Below are 20,134 nucleotides of genomic sequence, written 5' to 3'. Positions count from 1 at the left end.
TGTTTGTTCCATGTCAATATCAAAGTACAGAGGAGTCGATACTGTCGATAATGTCGATAACATTATGTGTGTAGACTTTAGAATGGAACTAGTACTCCTTGAACTACATTTTCCAGATATATCAAATCTTGGTGTATTTTTACACATACGTCTAAGGGTGCTTCTACCTCATGCCAGGCACATACAGACCTCAGGGTGTATGTATATTAAGGGTGCTTCTACCTCATGCCAGGCACACACAGACCTCAGGGTGTATGTATATTAAGGGTGTGCTACCTCATGCCAGACACACACAGACCTTAGGGTGTATGTATATTAAGGGTGTGCTACCTCATTCCAGACAGTCTACACAGACCTTAGGGTGTATGTATATTAAGGGTGTGCTACCTCATGTCAGACAGTCTACACAGACCTTAGGATGTATGTATATTAAGGGTGTGCTACCACATGTCAGACACACACAGACCTTAGGGTGTATGTATATTAAGGGTGTCCCACCTCATGTCAGACAGTCTACACAGACCTTAGGGTGTATGTATATTAAGGGTGTGCTACTTCATGCTAGACATTCTACACAGACCTTAGGCTGTATGTATTATAAGGGTGTGCTACCTCATGTCAGACAGTCTACACAGACTTTAGGGTGTATGTATATTCAGGGTGTGCTACCACATGTCAGACAGTCTACACAGACCTTAGGGTGTATGTATATTAAGGGTGTCCTACTTCATGATAGACATTCTACACAGACCTTAGGGTGTATGTATATTCAGGGTGTCCCACCTCATGTCAGACAGTCTTCACAGACCTTAGGGTGTATCTATATTAAGGGTGTGCTAGCTCATACCAGAGAGTCTACGGAGACCTTAGGCTGTATGTATATTAAGGGTGTGCTACCTCATGTCAGACAGTCTACACAGACCTTAGGGTGTATGTATATTAAGGGTGTGCTACCTCATGCTAGACAGTCTACACAGACCTTAGGGTGTATGTATATTAAGGGTGTGCTTCCTCATGTCAGACAGTCTACACAGACCTTAGGGTGTATGTATATTAAGGGTGTGCCACCTCATGTCAGACAGTCTACACAGACCTCAGGGTGTATGTATATTCGGGTGTGCTACCTCATGTCAGACATTCTACACAGACCTTAGGGTGTATGTATATTAAGGGTGTGCTACCTCATGTCAGACATTCTACACAGACCTCAGGGTGTATGTATATTAAGGGTGTGCTACCTCATGTCAGACAGTCTACACAGACCTCAGGGTGTATGTATATTAAGGGTGTGCTACCTCATGACAGACATTCTACACAGACCTTAGGGTGTATGTATATTAAGGGTGTGCTACCTCATGCCAGACATTCTACACAGACCTTAGGGTGTATGTATATTAAGGGTGTGCTACCTCATGTCAGACAGTCTACACAGACCTCAGGATGTATGTATATTAAGGGTGTGCTACCTCATGTCAGACATTCTACACAGACCTCAGGGTGTATGTATATTAAGGGTGTGCCACCTCATGTCAGACAGTCTACACAGACCTCAGGGTGTATGTATATTAAGGGTGTGCTACCTCATGTCAGACATTCTACACAGACCTTAGGCTGTATGTATATTAAGGGTGTGCTACCTCATGCCAGACATTCTACACAGACCTCAGGGTGTATGTATATTAAGGGTGTGCTACCTCATGTCAGACAGTCTACACAGACCTTAGGGTGTATGTATATTAAGGGTGTCCCACCTCATGTCAGACAGTCTAGACAGACCTTAGGGTGTATGTATATTAAGGGTATGCTACCTCATGCCAGACATTCTACACAGACCTTAGGGTGTATGTATATTAAGGGTGTGCTACCTCATGCCAGACACACACAGACCTCAGGGTGTATGTATATTAAGGGAGTGCTACCTCATGCCAGACAGTCTACACAGACCTTAGGGTGTATGTATATTAAGGGTGTGCTACCTCATGTCAGACAGTCTACACAGACTTTAGGGTGTATGTATATTCAGGGTGTGCTACCACATGTCAGACACACACAGACCTTAGGGTGTATGTATATTAAGGGTGTCCTACTTCATGATAGACATTCTACACAGACCTTAGGGTGTATGTATATTAAGGGTGTCCCACCTCATGTCAGACAGTCTTCACAGACCTTAGGGTGTATCTATATTAAGGGTGTGCTAGCTCATACCAGAGAGTCTACACAGACCTTAGGCTGTATGTATATTAAGGGTGTGCTACCTCATGTCAGACAGTCTACACAGACCTCAGGGTGTATGTATATTAAGGGTGTGCTACCTCATGCCAGACAGTCTACACAGACCTTAGGGTGTATGTATATTAAGGGTGTGCTTCCTCATGTCAGACAGTCTACACAGACCTTAGGGTGTATGTATATAAGGGGTGTGCTACCTCATGCCAGGCACACACAGACCTCAGGGTGTATGTATATTAAGGGTGTGCTACCTCATGCCCGACAGTCTACACAGACCTCAGGGTGTATGTATATTAAGGGTGTGCTACCTCATGTCAGACAGTCTACACAGACCTCAGGGTGTATGTATATTAAGGGTGTGCCACCTCATGTCAGACAGTCTACACAGACCTCAGGGTGTATGTATATTAAGGGTGTGCTACCTCATGTCAGACAGTCTACACAGACCTTAGGGTGTATGTATATTAAGGGTGTCCTACTTTATGATAGACATTCTACACAGACCTTAGGGTGTATGTATATTAAGGGTGTCCCACCTCATGTCAGACAGTCTTCACAGACCTTAGGGTGTATCTATATTAAGGGTGTGCTAGCTCATACCAGAGAGTCTACACAGACCTTAGGCTGTATGTATATTAAGGGTGTGCTACCTCATGTCAGACAGTCTACACAGACCTTAGGGTGTATGTATATTAAGGGTGTGCTACCTCATGCCAGACAGTCTACACAGACCTTAGGGTGTATGTATATTAAGGGTGTGCTTCCTCATGTCAGACAGTCTACACAGACCTTAGGGTGTATGTATATAAGGGGTGTGCTACCTCATGCCAGGCACACACAGACCTCAGGTTGTATGTATATTAAGGGTGTGCTACCTCATGCCCGACAGTCTATACAGACCTCAGGGTGTATGTATATTAAGGGTGTGCTACCTCATGTCAGACAGTCTACACAGACCTTAGGGTGTATGTATATTAAGGGTGTGCTACCTCATGTCAGACATTCTACACAGACCTTAGGGTGTATGTATATTAAGGGTGTGCTACCTCATGCCAGACATTCTACACAGACCTCAGGGTGTATGTATATTAAGGGTGTGCTACCTCATGTCAGACACACACAGACCTCAGGGTGTATGTATATTAAGGGTATGCTACCTCATGCCAGACATTCTACACAGACCTCAGGGTGTATGTATATTAAGGGTGTGCTACCTCATGCCATACATTCTACACAGACCTCAGGGTGTATGTATATTAAGGGTGTGCTACCTCATGCCAGACACACACAGACCTTAGGGTGTATGTATATTAAGGGTGTGCTACCTCATTCCAGACAGTCTACACAGACCTTAGGGTGTATGTATATTAAGGGTGTGCTACCTCATGCCCGACAGTCTACACAGACCTTAGGATGTATGTATATTAAGGGTGTGCTACCATATGTCAGACACACACAGACCTTAGGGTGTATGTATATTAAGGGTGTCCCACCTCATGTCAGACAGTCTACACAGACCTTAGGGTGTATGTATATTAAGGGTGTGCTACTTCATGCTAGACATTCTACACAGACCTTAGGCTGTATGTATTATAAGGGTGTGCTACCTCATGTCAGACAGTCTACACAGACTTTAGGGTGTATGTATATTCAGGGTGTGCTACCACATGTCAGACACACACAGACCTTAGGGTGTATGTATATTAAGGGTGTCCTACTTCATGATAGACATTCTACACAGACCTTAGGGTGTATGTATATTCAGGGTGTCCCACCTCATGTCAGACAGTCTTCACAGACCTTAGGGTGTATCTATATTAAGGGTGTGCTAGCTCATACCAGAGAGTCTACGGAGACCTTAGGCTGTATGTATATTAAGGGTGTGCTACCTCATGTCAGACAGTCTACACAGACCTTAGGGTGTATGTATATTAAGGGTGTGCTACCTCATGCTAGACAGTCTACACAGACCTTAGGGTGTATGTATATTAAGGGTGTGCTTCCTCATGTCAGACAGTCTACACAGACCTTAGGGTGTATGTATATAAGGGGTGTGCTACCTCATGCCAGGCACACACAGACCTCAGGTTGTATGTATATTAAGGGTGTGCTACCTCATGCCCGACAGTCTACACAGACCTCAGGGTGTATGTATATTAAGGGTGTGCTACCTCATGTCAGACAGTCTACACAGACCTTAGGGTGTATGTATATTAAGGGTGTGCTACCTCATGTCAGACATTCTACACAGACCTTAGGGTGTATGTATTTTAAGGGTGTGCTACCTCATGTCAGACAGTCTACACAGACCTTAGGGTGTATGTATATTAAGGGTATGCTACCTCATGCCAGACATTCTACACAGACCTTAGGGTGTATGTATATTAAGGGTGTGCTACCTCATGTCAGACAGTCTACACAGACCTTAGGGTGTATGTATTTTAAGGGTGTGCTACCTCATGTCAGACAGTCTAGACAGACCTTAGGGTGTATGTATATTAAGGGTATGCTACCTCATGCCAGACAGTCTACACAGACCTTAGGGTGTATGTATATTAAGGGTGTGCTACCTCATGTCAGACAGTCTACACAGACCTCAGGGTGTATGTATATTAAGGGTGTTCTACCTCATGTCAGACAGTCTACACAGACCTTAGGGTGTATCTATATTAAGGGTGTCCTACCTCATGTCAGACATTCTACACAGACCTCAGGGTGTATGTATATTAAGGGTGTGCTACCTCATGTCAGACAGTCTACACAGACCTTAGGGTATATGTATATTAAGGGTGTGCTACCTCATGCCAGGCATTCTACACAGACCTTAGGCTGTATGTATATTAAGGGTGTGCTACCAGATGTCAGACACACACAGACCTTAGGGTGTATGTATATTAAGGGTGTGCTACTTCATGCTAGACATTCTACACAGACCTTAGGGTGTATGTATCTTAAGGGTGTGCTACCTCATGTCAGCTATTCTACACATACCTTAGGGTGTATGTATATTAAGGGTGTGCTACCTCATGTCAGACAGTCTATACAGACCTAAGGTTGTTTGTATATTAAGTATGTGCCACCTGATGCCAGACATTCTACACAGACCTCAGGGTGTATGTATATTCAGGGTGTGCTACCACATGTCAGACATTCTACACAGACCTTAGGGTGTATGTATATTCAGGGTGTGCTAGCACATGTCAGACACACACAGACCTTAGGGTGTATGTATATTCGGGTGTGCTACCTCATGTCAGACAGTCTACACAGACCTTAGGGTGTATGTATATTAAGGGTGTGCTAGCTGATGCCAGAGAGTCTACACATACCTCAGGGTGTATGTGTATTAAGGGTGTGCCACCTCATGCCAGACAGTCTAGTCAGACCTCAGGGTGTATGTATATTAAGGGTGTGCCAACTCATGCCAGACAGTCTAGACAGACCTCAGGTTGTATGTATATTAAGGGTGTGCTACCTCATGTCAGACAGTCTACTAAGACCTTGGGGTGTATGTATATTATGGGTGTGCTACGTCATGTCAGACAGTCTACACAGACCTTAGGGTGTATGTATATTAAGGGTGTGCTACCTCATGTCAGACAGTCTAGACAGACCTTAGGGTGTATGTATATTCAGGGTGTGCTACCACATGTTAGACATTCTACACAGACCTTAGGGTGTATGTACATTCAAGGTGTGCTACCATATGTCAGACACACACAGACCTTAGGGTGTATGTATATTAAGGGTGTGCTACCTCATGCCAGACAGTCTACACAAACCTTAGGGTGTATGTATATTAAGGTTGTGCTACCTCATGCCAGACAGTCTAGACAGACCTCCGGGTGTATGTATATTAAGGGTGTTCGAACTCATGCCAGACAGTCTACACAGACCTTAGGGTGTATGTATATTAAGGGTGTGCTTCCTCATGTCAGACAGTCTACACAGACCTTAGGGTGTATGTATATAAGGGGTGTGCTACCTCATGCCAGGCACACACAGACCTCAGGGTGTATGTATATTAAGGGTGTGCTACCTCATGCCCGACAGTCTACACAGACCTCAGGGTGTATGTATATTAAGGGTGTGCTACCTCATGTCAGACAGTCTACACAGACCTCAGGGTGTATGTATATTAAGGGTGTGCCACCTCATGTCAGACAGTCTACACAGACCTCAGGGTGTATGTATATTAAGGGTGTGCTACCTCATGTCAGACAGTCTACACAGACCTTAGGGTGTATGTATATTAAGGGTGTCCTACTTTATGATAGACATTCTACACAGACCTTAGGGTGTATGTATATTAAGGGTGTCCCACCTCATGTCAGACAGTCTTCACAGACCTTAGGGTGTATCTATATTAAGGGTGTGCTAGCTCATACCAGAGAGTCTACACAGACCTTAGGCTGTATGTATATTAAGGGTGTGCTACCTCATGTCAGACAGTCTACACAGACCTTAGGGTGTATGTATATTAAGGGTGTGCTACCTCATGCCAGACAGTCTACACAGACCTTAGGGTGTATGTATATTAAGGGTGTGCTTCCTCATGTCAGACAGTCTACACAGACCTTAGGGTGTATGTATATAAGGGGTGTGCTACCTCATGCCAGGCACACACAGACCTCAGGTTGTATGTATATTAAGGGTGTGCTACCTCATGCCCGACAGTCTATACAGACCTCAGGGTGTATGTATATTAAGGGTGTGCTACCTCATGTCAGACAGTCTACACAGACCTTAGGGTGTATGTATATTAAGGGTGTGCTACCTCATGTCAGACATTCTACACAGACCTTAGGGTGTATGTATATTAAGGGTGTGCTACCTCATGCCAGACATTCTACACAGACCTCAGGGTGTATGTATATTAAGGGTGTGCTACCTCATGTCAGACACACACAGACCTCAGGGTGTATGTATATTAAGGGTATGCTACCTCATGCCAGACATTCTACACAGACCTCAGGGTGTATGTATATTAAGGGTGTGCTACCTCATGCCATACATTCTACACAGACCTCAGGGTGTATGTATATTAAGGGTGTGCTACCTCATGCCAGACACACACAGACCTTAGGGTGTATGTATATTAAGGGTGTGCTACCTCATTCCAGACAGTCTACACAGACCTTAGGGTGTATGTATATTAAGGGTGTGCTACCTCATGTCAGACAGTCTACACAGACCTTAGGATGTATGTATATTAAGGGTGTGCTACCACATGTCAGACACACACAGACCTTAGGGTGTATGTATATTAAGGGTGTCCCACCTCATGTCAGACAGTCTACACAGACCTTAGGGTGTATGTATATTAAGGGTGTGCTACTTCATGCTAGACATTCTACACAGACCTTAGGCTGTATGTATTATAAGGGTGTGCTACCTCATGTCAGACAGTCTACACAGACTTTAGGGTGTATGTATATTCAGGGTGTGCTACCACATGTCAGACACACACAGACCTTAGGGTGTATGTATATTAAGGGTGTCCTACTTCATGATAGACATTCTACACAGACCTTAGGGTGTATGTATATTCAGGGTGTCCCACCTCATGTCAGACAGTCTTCACAGACCTTAGGGTGTATCTATATTAAGGGTGTGCTAGCTCATACCAGAGAGTCTACGGAGACCTTAGGCTGTATGTATATTAAGGGTGTGCTACCTCATGTCAGACAGTCTACACAGACCTTAGGGTGTATGTATATTAAGGGTGTGCTACCTCATGCTAGACAGTCTACACAGACCTTAGGGTGTATGTATATTAAGGGTGTGCTTCCTCATGTCAGACAGTCTACACAGACCTTAGGGTGTATGTATATAAGGGGTGTGCTACCTCATGCCAGGCACACACAGACCTCAGGTTGTATGTATATTAAGGGTGTGCTACCTCATGCCCGACAGTCTACACAGACCTCAGGGTGTATGTATATTAAGGGTGTGCTACCTCATGTCAGACAGTCTACACAGACCTTAGGGTGTATGTATATTAAGGGTGTGCTACCTCATGTCAGACATTCTACACAGACCTTAGGGTGTATGTATTTTAAGGGTGTGCTACCTCATGTCAGACAGTCTACACAGACCTTAGGGTGTATGTATATTAAGGGTATGCTACCTCATGCCAGACATTCTACACAGACCTTAGGGTGTATGTATATTAAGGGTGTGCTACCTCATGTCAGACAGTCTACACAGACCTTAGGGTGTATGTATTTTAAGGGTGTGCTACCTCATGTCAGACAGTCTAGACAGACCTTAGGGTGTATGTATATTAAGGGTATGCTACCTCATGCCAGACAGTCTACACAGACCTTAGGGTGTATGTATATTAAGGGTGTGCTACCTCATGTCAGACAGTCTACACAGACCTCAGGGTGTATGTATATTAAGGGTGTTCTACCTCATGTCAGACAGTCTACACAGACCTTAGGGTGTATCTATATTAAGGGTGTCCTACCTCATGTCAGACATTCTACACAGACCTCAGGGTGTATGTATATTAAGGGTGTGCTACCTCATGTCAGACAGTCTACACAGACCTTAGGGTATATGTATATTAAGGGTGTGCTACCTCATGCCAGGCATTCTACACAGACCTTAGGCTGTATGTATATTAAGGGTGTGCTACCAGATGTCAGACACACACAGACCTTAGGGTGTATGTATATTAAGGGTGTGCTACTTCATGCTAGACATTCTACACAGACCTTAGGGTGTATGTATCTTAAGGGTGTGCTACCTCATGTCAGCTATTCTACACATACCTTAAGGTGTATGTATATTAAGGGTGTGCTACCTCATGTCAGACAGTCTATACAGACCTAAGGTTGTTTGTATATTAAGTATGTGCCACCTGATGCCAGACATTCTACACAGACCTCAGGGTGTATGTATATTCAGGGTGTGCTACCACATGTCAGACATTCTACACAGACCTTAGGGTGTATGTATATTCAGGGTGTGCTAGCACATGTCAGACACACACAGACCTTAGGGTGTATGTATATTCGGGTGTGCTACCTCATGTCAGACAGTCTACACAGACCTTAGGGTGTATGTATATTAAGGGTGTGCTAGCTGATGCCAGAGAGTCTACACATACCTCAGGGTGTATGTGTATTAAGGGTGTGCCACCTCATGCCAGACAGTCTAGTCAGACCTCAGGGTGTATGTATATTAAGGGTGTGCCAACTCATGCCAGACAGTCTAGACAGACCTCAGGTTGTATGTATATTAAGGGTGTGCTACCTCATGTCAGACAGTCTACTAAGACCTTGGGGTGTATGTATATTAAGGGTGTGCTACGTCATGTCAGACAGTCTACACAGACCTTAGGGTGTATGTATATTAAGGGTGTGCTACCTCATGTCAGACAGTCTAGACAGACCTTAGGGTGTATGTATATTCAGGGTGTGCTACCACATGTTAGACATTCTACACAGACCTTAGGGTGTATGTACATTCAAGGTGTGCTACCATATGTCAGACACACACAGACCTTAGGGTGTATGTATATTAAGGGTGTGCTACCTCATGCCAGACAGTCTACACAAACCTTAGGGTGTATGTATATTAAGGTTGTGCTACCTCATGCCAGACAGTCTAGACAGACCTCCGGGTGTATGTATATTAAGGGTGTTCGAACTCATGCCAGACAGTCTACACAGACCTTAGGGTGTATGTATTTAAGGGCTGTGCTACCTCATTTTAGACAGTTTACACAGACGTTAGGGTGTATGTATATTAAGGGTGTGCTACCTCATGCCAGACAGTCTACACAGACCTTAGGGTGTATATATATTAAGGGTGTGCTACCTCATGCCAGACAGTCTACACGGACCTTAGGGTGTATGTATATTTAGGGTGTGCTTCCTCATGTCAGACAGTCTACACAGACCTTAGGGTGTATCTATATTAAGGGTGTGCTACATCATGTCAGACAGTTTACACAGACCTTAGGGTGTATGTATATTAAGGGTTTGCTACCTCATGTCAGACAGTCTACACAGACCTCAGGGTGTATGTATATTAAGGGTGTGCTACCTCAAGTCAGACAGTCAACACAGACCTTAAGGTGTATGTATATTAAGGGTGTGCTACCTCATGCCAAAAATTCTACACAGACCTTAGGGTGTATGTATGTTAAGTGTGTGCCACCTGGTGCCAGACATTCTACACAGACCTCAGGGTGTATGTATATTAAGGGTGTGCTACCTCATGTCAGACAGTCTATACAGACCTCAGGGTGTATGTATATTAAGGGTGTGCCACCTGATGCCAGACAGTCTAGACAGACCTCAGGGTGTATGTATATTAAGGGTGTGCCACCTGATGCCAGACATTCTACACAGACCTCAGGGTGTATGTATATTCAGGGTGTGCTACCACATGTCAGACAGTCTACACAGACCTTAGGGTGTATGTATATTCAGGGTGTGCTACCATATGTCAGACACACACAGACCTTAGGGTGTATGTATATTAAGGTTGTGCTTCTCATGTCAGACAGTCTACACAGAACTTAGGGTGTATGTATATTAAGGGTGTGCTAGCTCATGCCAGACAGTCTACACAGACCTCAGGGTGTATGTATATTAATGGTGTGCTACCTCATGTCAGACAATCTACACAGACCTAAGGCTGTATGTATATTAAGGGTGTTCTACATCATGGCAGACAGTCTACACGGACCTTAGGGTGTATGTATATTAAGGGTGTGCTACCTCATGTGAGACAGTTTACACAGACCTTAGGGTGTATGTATATTAAGGGTGTGCTACCTCATGTCAGACAGTCTACACAGACCTTAGGGTGTATGTATATTAAGGGTGTGCTACCTCATGTGAGAGAGTCTACACAGACCTTAGGGTGTATGTATATTAAGGGTATGCTACCTCATGCCAGACATTCTACACAGACCTTAGGGTGTATGTATATTAAGGGTGTGCTACCTCATGTCAGACAGTCTACACAGACCTTAGGGTGTATGTATTTTAAGGGTGTGCTACCTCATGTCAGACAGTCTAGACAGACCTTAGGGTGTATGTATATTAAGGGTATGCTACCTCATGCCAGACAGTCTACACAGACCTTAGGGTGTATGTATATTAAGGGTGTGCTACCTCATGTCAGACAGTCTACACAGACCTCAGGGTGTATGTATATTAAGGGTGTTCTACCTCATGTCAGACAGTCTACACAGACCTTAGGGTGTATCTATATTAAGGGTGTCCTACCTCATGTCAGACATTCTACACAGACCTCAGGGTGTATGTATATTAAGGGTGTGCTACCTCATGTCAGACAGTCTACACAGACCTTAGGGTATATGTATATTAAGGGTGTGCTACCTCATGCCAGGCATTCTACACAGACCTTAGGCTGTATGTATATTAAGGGTGTGCTACCAGATGTCAGACACACACAGACCTTAGGGTGTATGTATATTAAGGGTGTGCTACTTCATGCTAGACATTCTACACAGACCTTAGGGTGTATGTATCTTAAGGGTGTGCTACCTCATGTCAGCTATTCTACACATACCTTAAGGTGTATGTATATTAAGGGTGTGCTACCTCATGTCAGACAGTCTATACAGACCTAAGGTTGTTTGTATATTAAGTATGTGCCACCTGATGCCAGACATTCTACACAGACCTCAGGGTGTATGTATATTCAGGGTGTGCTACCACATGTCAGACATTCTGCACAGACCTTAGGGTGTATGTATATTCAGGGTGTGCTAGCACATGTCAGACACACACAGACCTTAGGGTGTATGTATATTCGGGTGTGCTACCTCATGTCAGACAGTCTACACAGACCTTAGGGTGTATGTATATTAAGGGTGTGCTAGCTGATGCCAGAGAGTCTACACATACCTCAGGGTGTATGTGTATTAAGGGTGTGCCACCTCATGCCAGACAGTCTAGTCAGACCTCAGGGTGTATGTATATTAAGGGTGTGCCAACTCATGCCAGACAGTCTAGACAGACCTCAGGTTGTATGTATATTAAGGGTGTGCTACCTCATGTCAGACAGTCTACTAAGACCTTGGGGTGTATGTATATTAAGGGTGTGCTACGTCATGTCAGACAGTCTACACAGACCTTAGGGTGTATGTATATTAAGGGTGTGCTACCTCATGTCAGACAGTCTAGACAGACCTTAGGGTGTATGTATATTCAGGGTGTGCTACCACATGTTAGACATTCTACACAGACCTTAGGGTGTATGTACATTCAAGGTGTGCTACCATATGTCAGACACACACAGACCTTAGGGTGTATGTATATTAAGGGTGTGCTACCTCATGCCAGACAGTCTACACAAACCTTAGGGTGTATGTATATTAAGGTTGTGCTACCTCATGCCAGACAGTCTAGACAGACCTCCGGGTGTATGTATATTAAGGGTGTTCGAACTCATGCCAGACAGTCTACACAGACCTTAGGGTGTATGTATTTAAGGGCTGTGCTACCTCATTTTAGACAGTTTACACAGACGTTAGGGTGTATGTATATTAAGGGTGTGCTACCTCATGCCAGACAGTCTACACAGACCTTAGGGTGTATATATATTAAGGGTGTGCTACCTCATGCCAGACAGTCTACACGGACCTTAGGGTGTATGTATATTTAGGGTGTGCTTCCTCATGTCAGACAGTCTACACAGACCTTAGGGTGTATCTATATTAAGGGTGTGCTACATCATGTCAGACAGTTTACACAGACCTTAGGGTGTATGTATATTAAGGGTTTGCTACCTCATGTCAGACAGTCTACACAGACCTCAGGGTGTATGTATATTAAGGGTGTGCTACCTCAAGTCAGACAGTCAACACAGACCTTAAGGTGTATGTATATTAAGGGTGTGCTACCTCATGCCAAAAATTCTACACAGACCTTAGGGTGTATGTATGTTAAGTGTGTGCCACCTGGTGCCAGACATTCTACACAGACCTCAGGGTGTATGTATATTAAGGGTGTGCTACCTCATGTCAGACAGTCTATACAGACCTCAGGGTGTATGTATATTAAGGGTGTGCCACCTGATGCCAGACAGTCTAGACAGACCTCAGGGTGTATGTATATTAAGGGTGTGCCACCTGATGCCAGACATTCTACACAGACCTCAGGGTGTATGTATATTCAGGGTGTGCTACCACATGTCAGACAGTCTACACAGACCTTAGGGTGTATGTATATTCAGGGTGTGCTACCATATGTCAGACACACACAGACCTTAGGGTGTATGTATATTAAGGTTGTGCTTCTCATGTCAGACAGTCTACACAGAACTTAGGGTGTATGTATATTAAGGGTGTGCTAGCTCATGCCAGACAGTCTACACAGACCTCAGGGTGTATGTATATTAATGGTGTGCTACCTCATGTCAGACAATCTACACAGACCTAAGGCTGTATGTATATTAAGGGTGTTCTACATCATGGCAGACAGTCTACACGGACCTTAGGGTGTATGTATATTAAGGGTGTGCTACCTCATGTGAGACAGTTTACACAGACCTTAGGGTGTATGTATATTAAGGGTGTGCTACCTCATGTCAGACAGTCTACACAGACCTTAGGGTGTATGTATATTAAGGGTGTGCTACCTCATGTGAGAGAGTCTACACAGACCTTAGGGTGTATGTATATTAAGGGTGTGCTACCGCATGTCAGACAATCTACACAGACCTTAAGGTGTATGTATATTAAGGGTGTGCGACCTCATGCCAGACAGTCTACACAGACCTCAGGGTGTATGTATATAAGGGGTGTTGAACCTCATGCCAGACAGTCTACCAGATCTAGGGTCATAGATCCATGACTCGAGATGCATCATTTGTCTCGTTTTGTCGTTAAGTGGTAAACAGCGGAAACATCTCTCCTTGAGGTACATTATTCTCTTTCTTACCTCCGAGGGCAAACATATCGAAGTTAATAAAACTCATATGTGCCCTAGGGTAATATCCCGTCACGAGACAACTGTGTATGGACCATCTTTTTGTTCCAAAGGGCAATTACCCTCCTTTTGAAATTATATACGCGACGGTCCGACCTGTCGCTTTCGGTCAGGTTCACGGATCTATGCGCGCTGCGACAACTGGCAACGGAAAACGGAGCCAAGATAATTCGTTACCCTGTTGCACCGACATTCAAAAACGGTCATTTACAACTGGATATGTTTAACTAGCACACATTTTGTAGTGATTATTAGTTTAGAAAATCAACATCTGTTGAGTCTTCAACTAAAAGACGAATTGTCACGATGGAAGATAGCTGGAAAATCGGCATGAAAAACGGTACATTGACACGATATTTTCAACGTTAGAAAACGGCGATGCATTCTGTCAGTCTGGGCGAACATATCGCATCGATGAAATAATGCAAACTCATTTTATTTATCAGCCTTTGTGTTACTTCCCACGACAAGTCCAAGTAGTCCATGGACTTCAATGTAATACAATTGGACTAACACTTACTATTGCAGCACACAGACATCTTTGACAGGCCTTTACGACTGATCTGTAGTTAGTTTACATCTGTGCCAAATAATTGAAGAAGAAATAACATTCAGAATAAAACAACTGATTTTAAATGTTACTCTTATGTCAGAATTCAAGTTACATCTTACTTTTATTTCTTTAATTCTGAAATTATTTTTTTATAAGATAAATGATATAAAAATAAAATAGAAATCTACCATGCATCTATCAAGCAGTCAGTTGCTCAGTTGCAATTAATATACATACCAGTCATTATATACTTTGAAATAAGAGATTTACCCATATTATTCCTCCCCTTACAAAATGTGTCCGCCATTAAGTGTTAATTCATTGCTCCATCATTTCTTACAGGACTCTGATACTCATGTTCTCAAAATTGTGGTAAATTACAGAGATTTGTCCAAACAAACAACAAATCATACTGACTACCCCAAAAGTGAGTGAATATGGTTTTACGCCGTTTTTTCAACACCAGAAATGGGCTTCACACATTGTACCCATGTCGGGAATCGACCCGGGTCTTCGGCGTGATGAGCTAACGCTTTAACCACTAGGCTACCCGACCGCCCCGACTACCCCAAAAGACGTGTATGATACATAAATAGATGTCAATCATAGTTGTATAGTTTTGTTTTAGTAACATAATATTTATCATTCTATTGACAAGTTATTTCCCTTACAACCCATACACTACCCTGCTGTAGCTATGTATCAACAGTACTTCAAGCTACCTGTAGTATTAAGTTTATTTATCGTCCAACACTGGCTCTTACAGGAGATATTGCTTGGATGAGATCAAGCGATATCTACACTGTAGATATCGCTGCAATGAAATTACATCACAATGCTTTGCAGACCATTGTGACATCAGTGGTTACCATGACGTCACAATCACATGACATCACTAATAGCTCTGCTACTGAAGCTGTTAGCAGTACTTTTTACACTGAAGACACTGATAATTACTGTCTACAAAATTGAAAAAGTTGGAAGAATGATGTTGGATGATTAATAAAATCTCACCCGCGTGTCTTTTGACATCAAATATATCAACACTCATTGATAAAAGTGGCAAAACTCCTCGGCAAGCCTCGGAATTTTTCCACTTTTATCAACTCGTGTTGATATATTTGATATCAAAAGCCACTCGGATGAGATTCTCTATTTATGAGATATTATTATCATCTAGCAAATATGATTTAAGAAAGTTTATAATCAAATATTCTGATGATGACATAAATGCGAATTTAACCGCACAATCATTCCATGTAGATGTATTTAATTATCTATGTTAACTGGTTTTGCATATAACAGATTATATTTATATATGTTACAGTCAGTGTCTACAATCAGGCATATGAATATTGACTGTATCACTCAGTGTATATTGTCTTACATTTTCAGTCAGTATACATATTACTGAAATGACTCCTTAAATTAATCTCATTTTAATTTGGATCTATTTTGATCTTACAAAGATCTAAGTAACTTATGTAAGTAATTAAATATGTTCCCACAGTGAACTGAGTGGTTCTTCAAACATGAAAGTATACTGGAGTCCTTTTATATGTTACTTATGTGTATTGACATAGTATGCAGTTCAGTTACAGATAATGAAAAAGTAAAGGTAAAAAGTCCCGCATGTGTAATTTAATACTAGCACACATGTACAAGTATACCAAGACATCAAATAAACTAATAACAGTCATTGTGCAATGCAGATACCTGTTGGTGTAAAGGGAACAAAGAATAACATTAATAATAAGTTTAAGTGGGAATTTGGGACATCAGTTTAGAATAAAGAAACATTGAAAGCCAGGCCTAATGAAATTATGAATGAGCTCTATCCCTATTACAATCATCTGATTGTTGTTAAAGCAAACTGGATAAAGACACTGCAATGTTAATATAATCATCATTATAGATATTGAAAATTAGCATGGATTTATTGTTCCAATTTATAAGATGAAAAATTGTAGTTGGTATAAGAACCTTTAAATAGGTTTTCAAACTAATATGTATAGTGTCTTGTGTCTGAAAAAAATATAATTTTCTAATTTTTAAAATTAAAAAGGACACATTAATAAGTATTTGGCAAAAACAGGCACCATTCATCCATAAAATCTTTTTATACAACATGCACCAACTAACCCTTAAATATCAAAATATATTTCAGAAATTTCCATTTCTGTTATATTGAACATTGTTAATGATATCTAGTTGATGACATAATTTGTCAGTGGCTGTTTCTTTTACCATATCTTGAAAACCTGATAAACACTTACATGTGTTGCAACATTTAGGCTACTGGCAACTATTACGTTGCATAAGACCTTCACATTCCGCGTACCGCATCGCCTAACCGCTGTAATGATATTCATGCATTTGATGTGGCGATACTACAAGATTGATATGGGAACGTGTACAATGAAATTCTACTTCATTTTTTAAAAGTGTGATACTTAAACATCAAGGTCAGCACTTTCAGTACCGATTGCAAAACGTCGACAAAGCGACCTGGAATGAACGATCAGCTGATCTCACCCTATCGCTTCGAACGGCTATCGAGTGGTTAACTATACAATTTAATCAGTCGTGGTCATCCCTAATGCATCGCTGAATCACGGAACAGTTATTTCCGGACGTGACAATAGTTGAATCATTGTTTAGGCGAAAAGATATACTGTCAACACACCAGCGTGACCGTTGCCGAGAGAGATGAAGGTAATACTGGTTAACTGTCTATACATAGGCGTCATAGTAACATGTAGTGCTCGTTCACCACAGCGTACACTAAAATGCATGTATGTAATAAATAAAACATTATATTCGTGTTCATGTCATACTATATCATATGTTTCTGTGGTTTTGCGTTTCTTCAGGCCATCATCAGCTGACATTGACCAGTCTGGTGGCTATGGTTACTGCCGTTGTAGTGTCCAGTGCTGCCTAACTCAAGGACTACTGTAAGTGACATCATCCACAAGACCAAGGCGTGTCCGGAAAGCACGACGAGTTTACTGTTGTTTATATTAATAATATAAAACCAGTGCCGACATTAGACATAAAGTTTGGAATCAATGATGATAATCAGTTGACATTACATGATTTGTTGGTGTATTCATGCGCTCGTCATGTTTCAGGACCGATGACACGGCAAAAGAAGAGTTGGAATCCTTCTATACCGGAATATATATTTCTTATACACCAGATACATGCTTTACTGAACAATTACAGAAGATTGGTTGGAATCCTTCTATACCGGAATATATATTTCTTATAAACAGAGACATGCTTTACTGAACAATTACAGAAGATTGGTTGGAATCCTTCTATGCCGGAATATATATTTCTTAAACACCAGATACATGCTTTACTAAAAAATATATATGTCTTATACACCAGATGCATGCTTTACTGAACAATTACAGAAGATTGGTTGGAATCCTTCTATACCGAAATATATATTTCTTATACACCAGATGCATGCTTTACTAAACAATTACAGAAGATTTGTTGGAATCCTTCTATACCGGAATATATATTTCTTATACACCAGATACATGCTTTACTAAACAATTACAGAAGATTGGTTGGAATCCTTCTATGCCGGAATATATATTTCTTATACAAAAAGATACATGTTTTACTAAACAATTACAGAAGATTGGTTGGAATCCTTCTATACTGGAATATATATTTCTTATACACCAGATACATGCTTTACTAAACAATTACAGAAGATTTGTTGGAATCCTTCTATACCGGAATATATATTTCTTATACACCAGTTACATGCTTTACTAAACAATTACAGAAGATTGGTTGGAATCTTTCTATGCCGGAATATATATTTCTTATACACCAGATACATGCTTTACTAAACAATTACAGAAGATTGGTTGGAATCCTTCTATACCGGAACATATATTTCTTATACACCAGATACATGCTTTATTAAACAATTACAGAAGATTGGTTGGAATCCTTCTATACCGGAATATATATTTCTTATACACCACATACATGCTTTACTAAACAATTACAGAAGATTGGTTGGAATCCTTCTATACCGGAATATATATTTCTTATACACCAGATACATGCTTTACTAAACAATTACAGAAGATTGGTTGGAATCCTTCTATGCCGGAATATATATTTCTTATACACCACATACATGCTTTACTAAACAATTACAAAAGATTGGTTGGAATCCTTCTATACCGGAACATATATTTCTTATACACCAGATACATGCTTTACTGAACAATTACTTTGCTTTCCTTCACCGTGTGAGACGTAGAGCAGTTTAAATGGGAAACAACTTTTGGGGTGTGATATCTTGAAGCAGCGCCCACCTCACTCACACCCTTAGACCCCTGCACTCTCGAACCCCATCTCTTCTAATACTAAGGCAAACGTAACTGATCCGATACATTCATAAATGACTGAAAACAGCTTGGAAATAAACTTGTTTATGCCTACTGGAGTTCGTAGACAATTATTGTATATGTGGTGTGGCAGGGGTGACGTGGTGTGGCAGGGGTGACGTGGTGTGGCAGGTGTGACGTGGTGTGGCAGGGGTGACGTGGTGTGGCAGGGGTGACGTGGTGTGGCAGGTGTGGCGTGGTGTGGTAGGTGTGACTTGGTGTGGCAGGCGTGACGTGGTGTGGTGGGTGTGACGTGGTGTGGCAGGTGTGACGTGGTGTGGCAGGTGTGACGTGGTGTGGTAGGTGTGACGTGGTGTGGCAGGTGTGACGTGGTGTGGCAGGTGTGAAGTGGTGTGGCAGGGGTGACGTGGTGTGGCAGGTGTGACGTGGTGTGACAGGTGTGACGTGGTGTGGTAGGTGTGACGTGGTGTGGCAGGGGTGACGTGGTGTGGTAGGTGTGACGTGGTGTGGTAGGGGTGACGTGGTGTGACAGGTGTGACGTGGTGTGGCAGGTGTGACGTGGTGTGGTAGGTGTGACGTGGTGTGGTAGGTGCGACGTGGTGTGGCAGGGGTGACGTGGTGTGGCAGGTGTGACGTGGTGTGGCAGGGGTGACGTGGTGTGGGAGGTGTGACGTGGTGTGGCAGGTGTCACGTGATCCCAGGCTTATCTGCAGTACAACAGGACAACAGGGGCCATTGTATCATCAATACAGTCCATCAGATGATTAAGCTGGAGCTTACGGTTTGGGGAACTGAATGATTGGGTGTAACACAGGTGTAACACGGGTGTGTCACTGGTGTATCACAGGTCTATCGCCCAATCATTCAATTCCCCAGACCGTAAAAACTCCAGCATCAAGGGGTGAGAACTGCACAGGAATTAGACAACTGAGTGAATGATTCTCTGTGTAAGGATAAGCTGTGAAAACAGCTGAGGTCAATGT

The 20,134-nt window shown here is 42.4% G+C and overlaps 1 protein-coding gene across 1 annotated transcript in view; it reads left to right on the top strand.

Moving 5' to 3' along the window:
* The window catches only part of LOC124137325, a 44,001-nt gene extending 24,752 nt beyond the window's left edge, over positions 1-19,249 (top strand). Inside the window, exons 5-6 of the mRNA XM_046503583.2 lie at positions 17,640-17,723; positions 17,901-19,249. Of these exons, the coding sequence (XP_046359539.2) occupies positions 17,640-17,710 (71 nt within the window). The 3' untranslated portion in view covers positions 17,711-17,723; positions 17,901-19,249. The remainder of the gene's footprint in view (positions 1-17,639; positions 17,724-17,900) is intronic.
* Positions 19,250-20,134: the final 885 nt, after the last annotated feature.

This window comes from Haliotis rufescens, unplaced genomic scaffold (assembly GCF_023055435.1).
Source record: "Haliotis rufescens isolate VD_foot unplaced genomic scaffold, xgHalRufe1.0.p SCAF_26, whole genome shotgun sequence".
NCBI classification, from domain to species: domain Eukaryota; kingdom Metazoa; phylum Mollusca; class Gastropoda; order Lepetellida; family Haliotidae; genus Haliotis; species Haliotis rufescens.
Note: the sequence above shows the minus strand (reverse complement) of the source record. Positions and strands in the feature narration are given on the sequence as shown.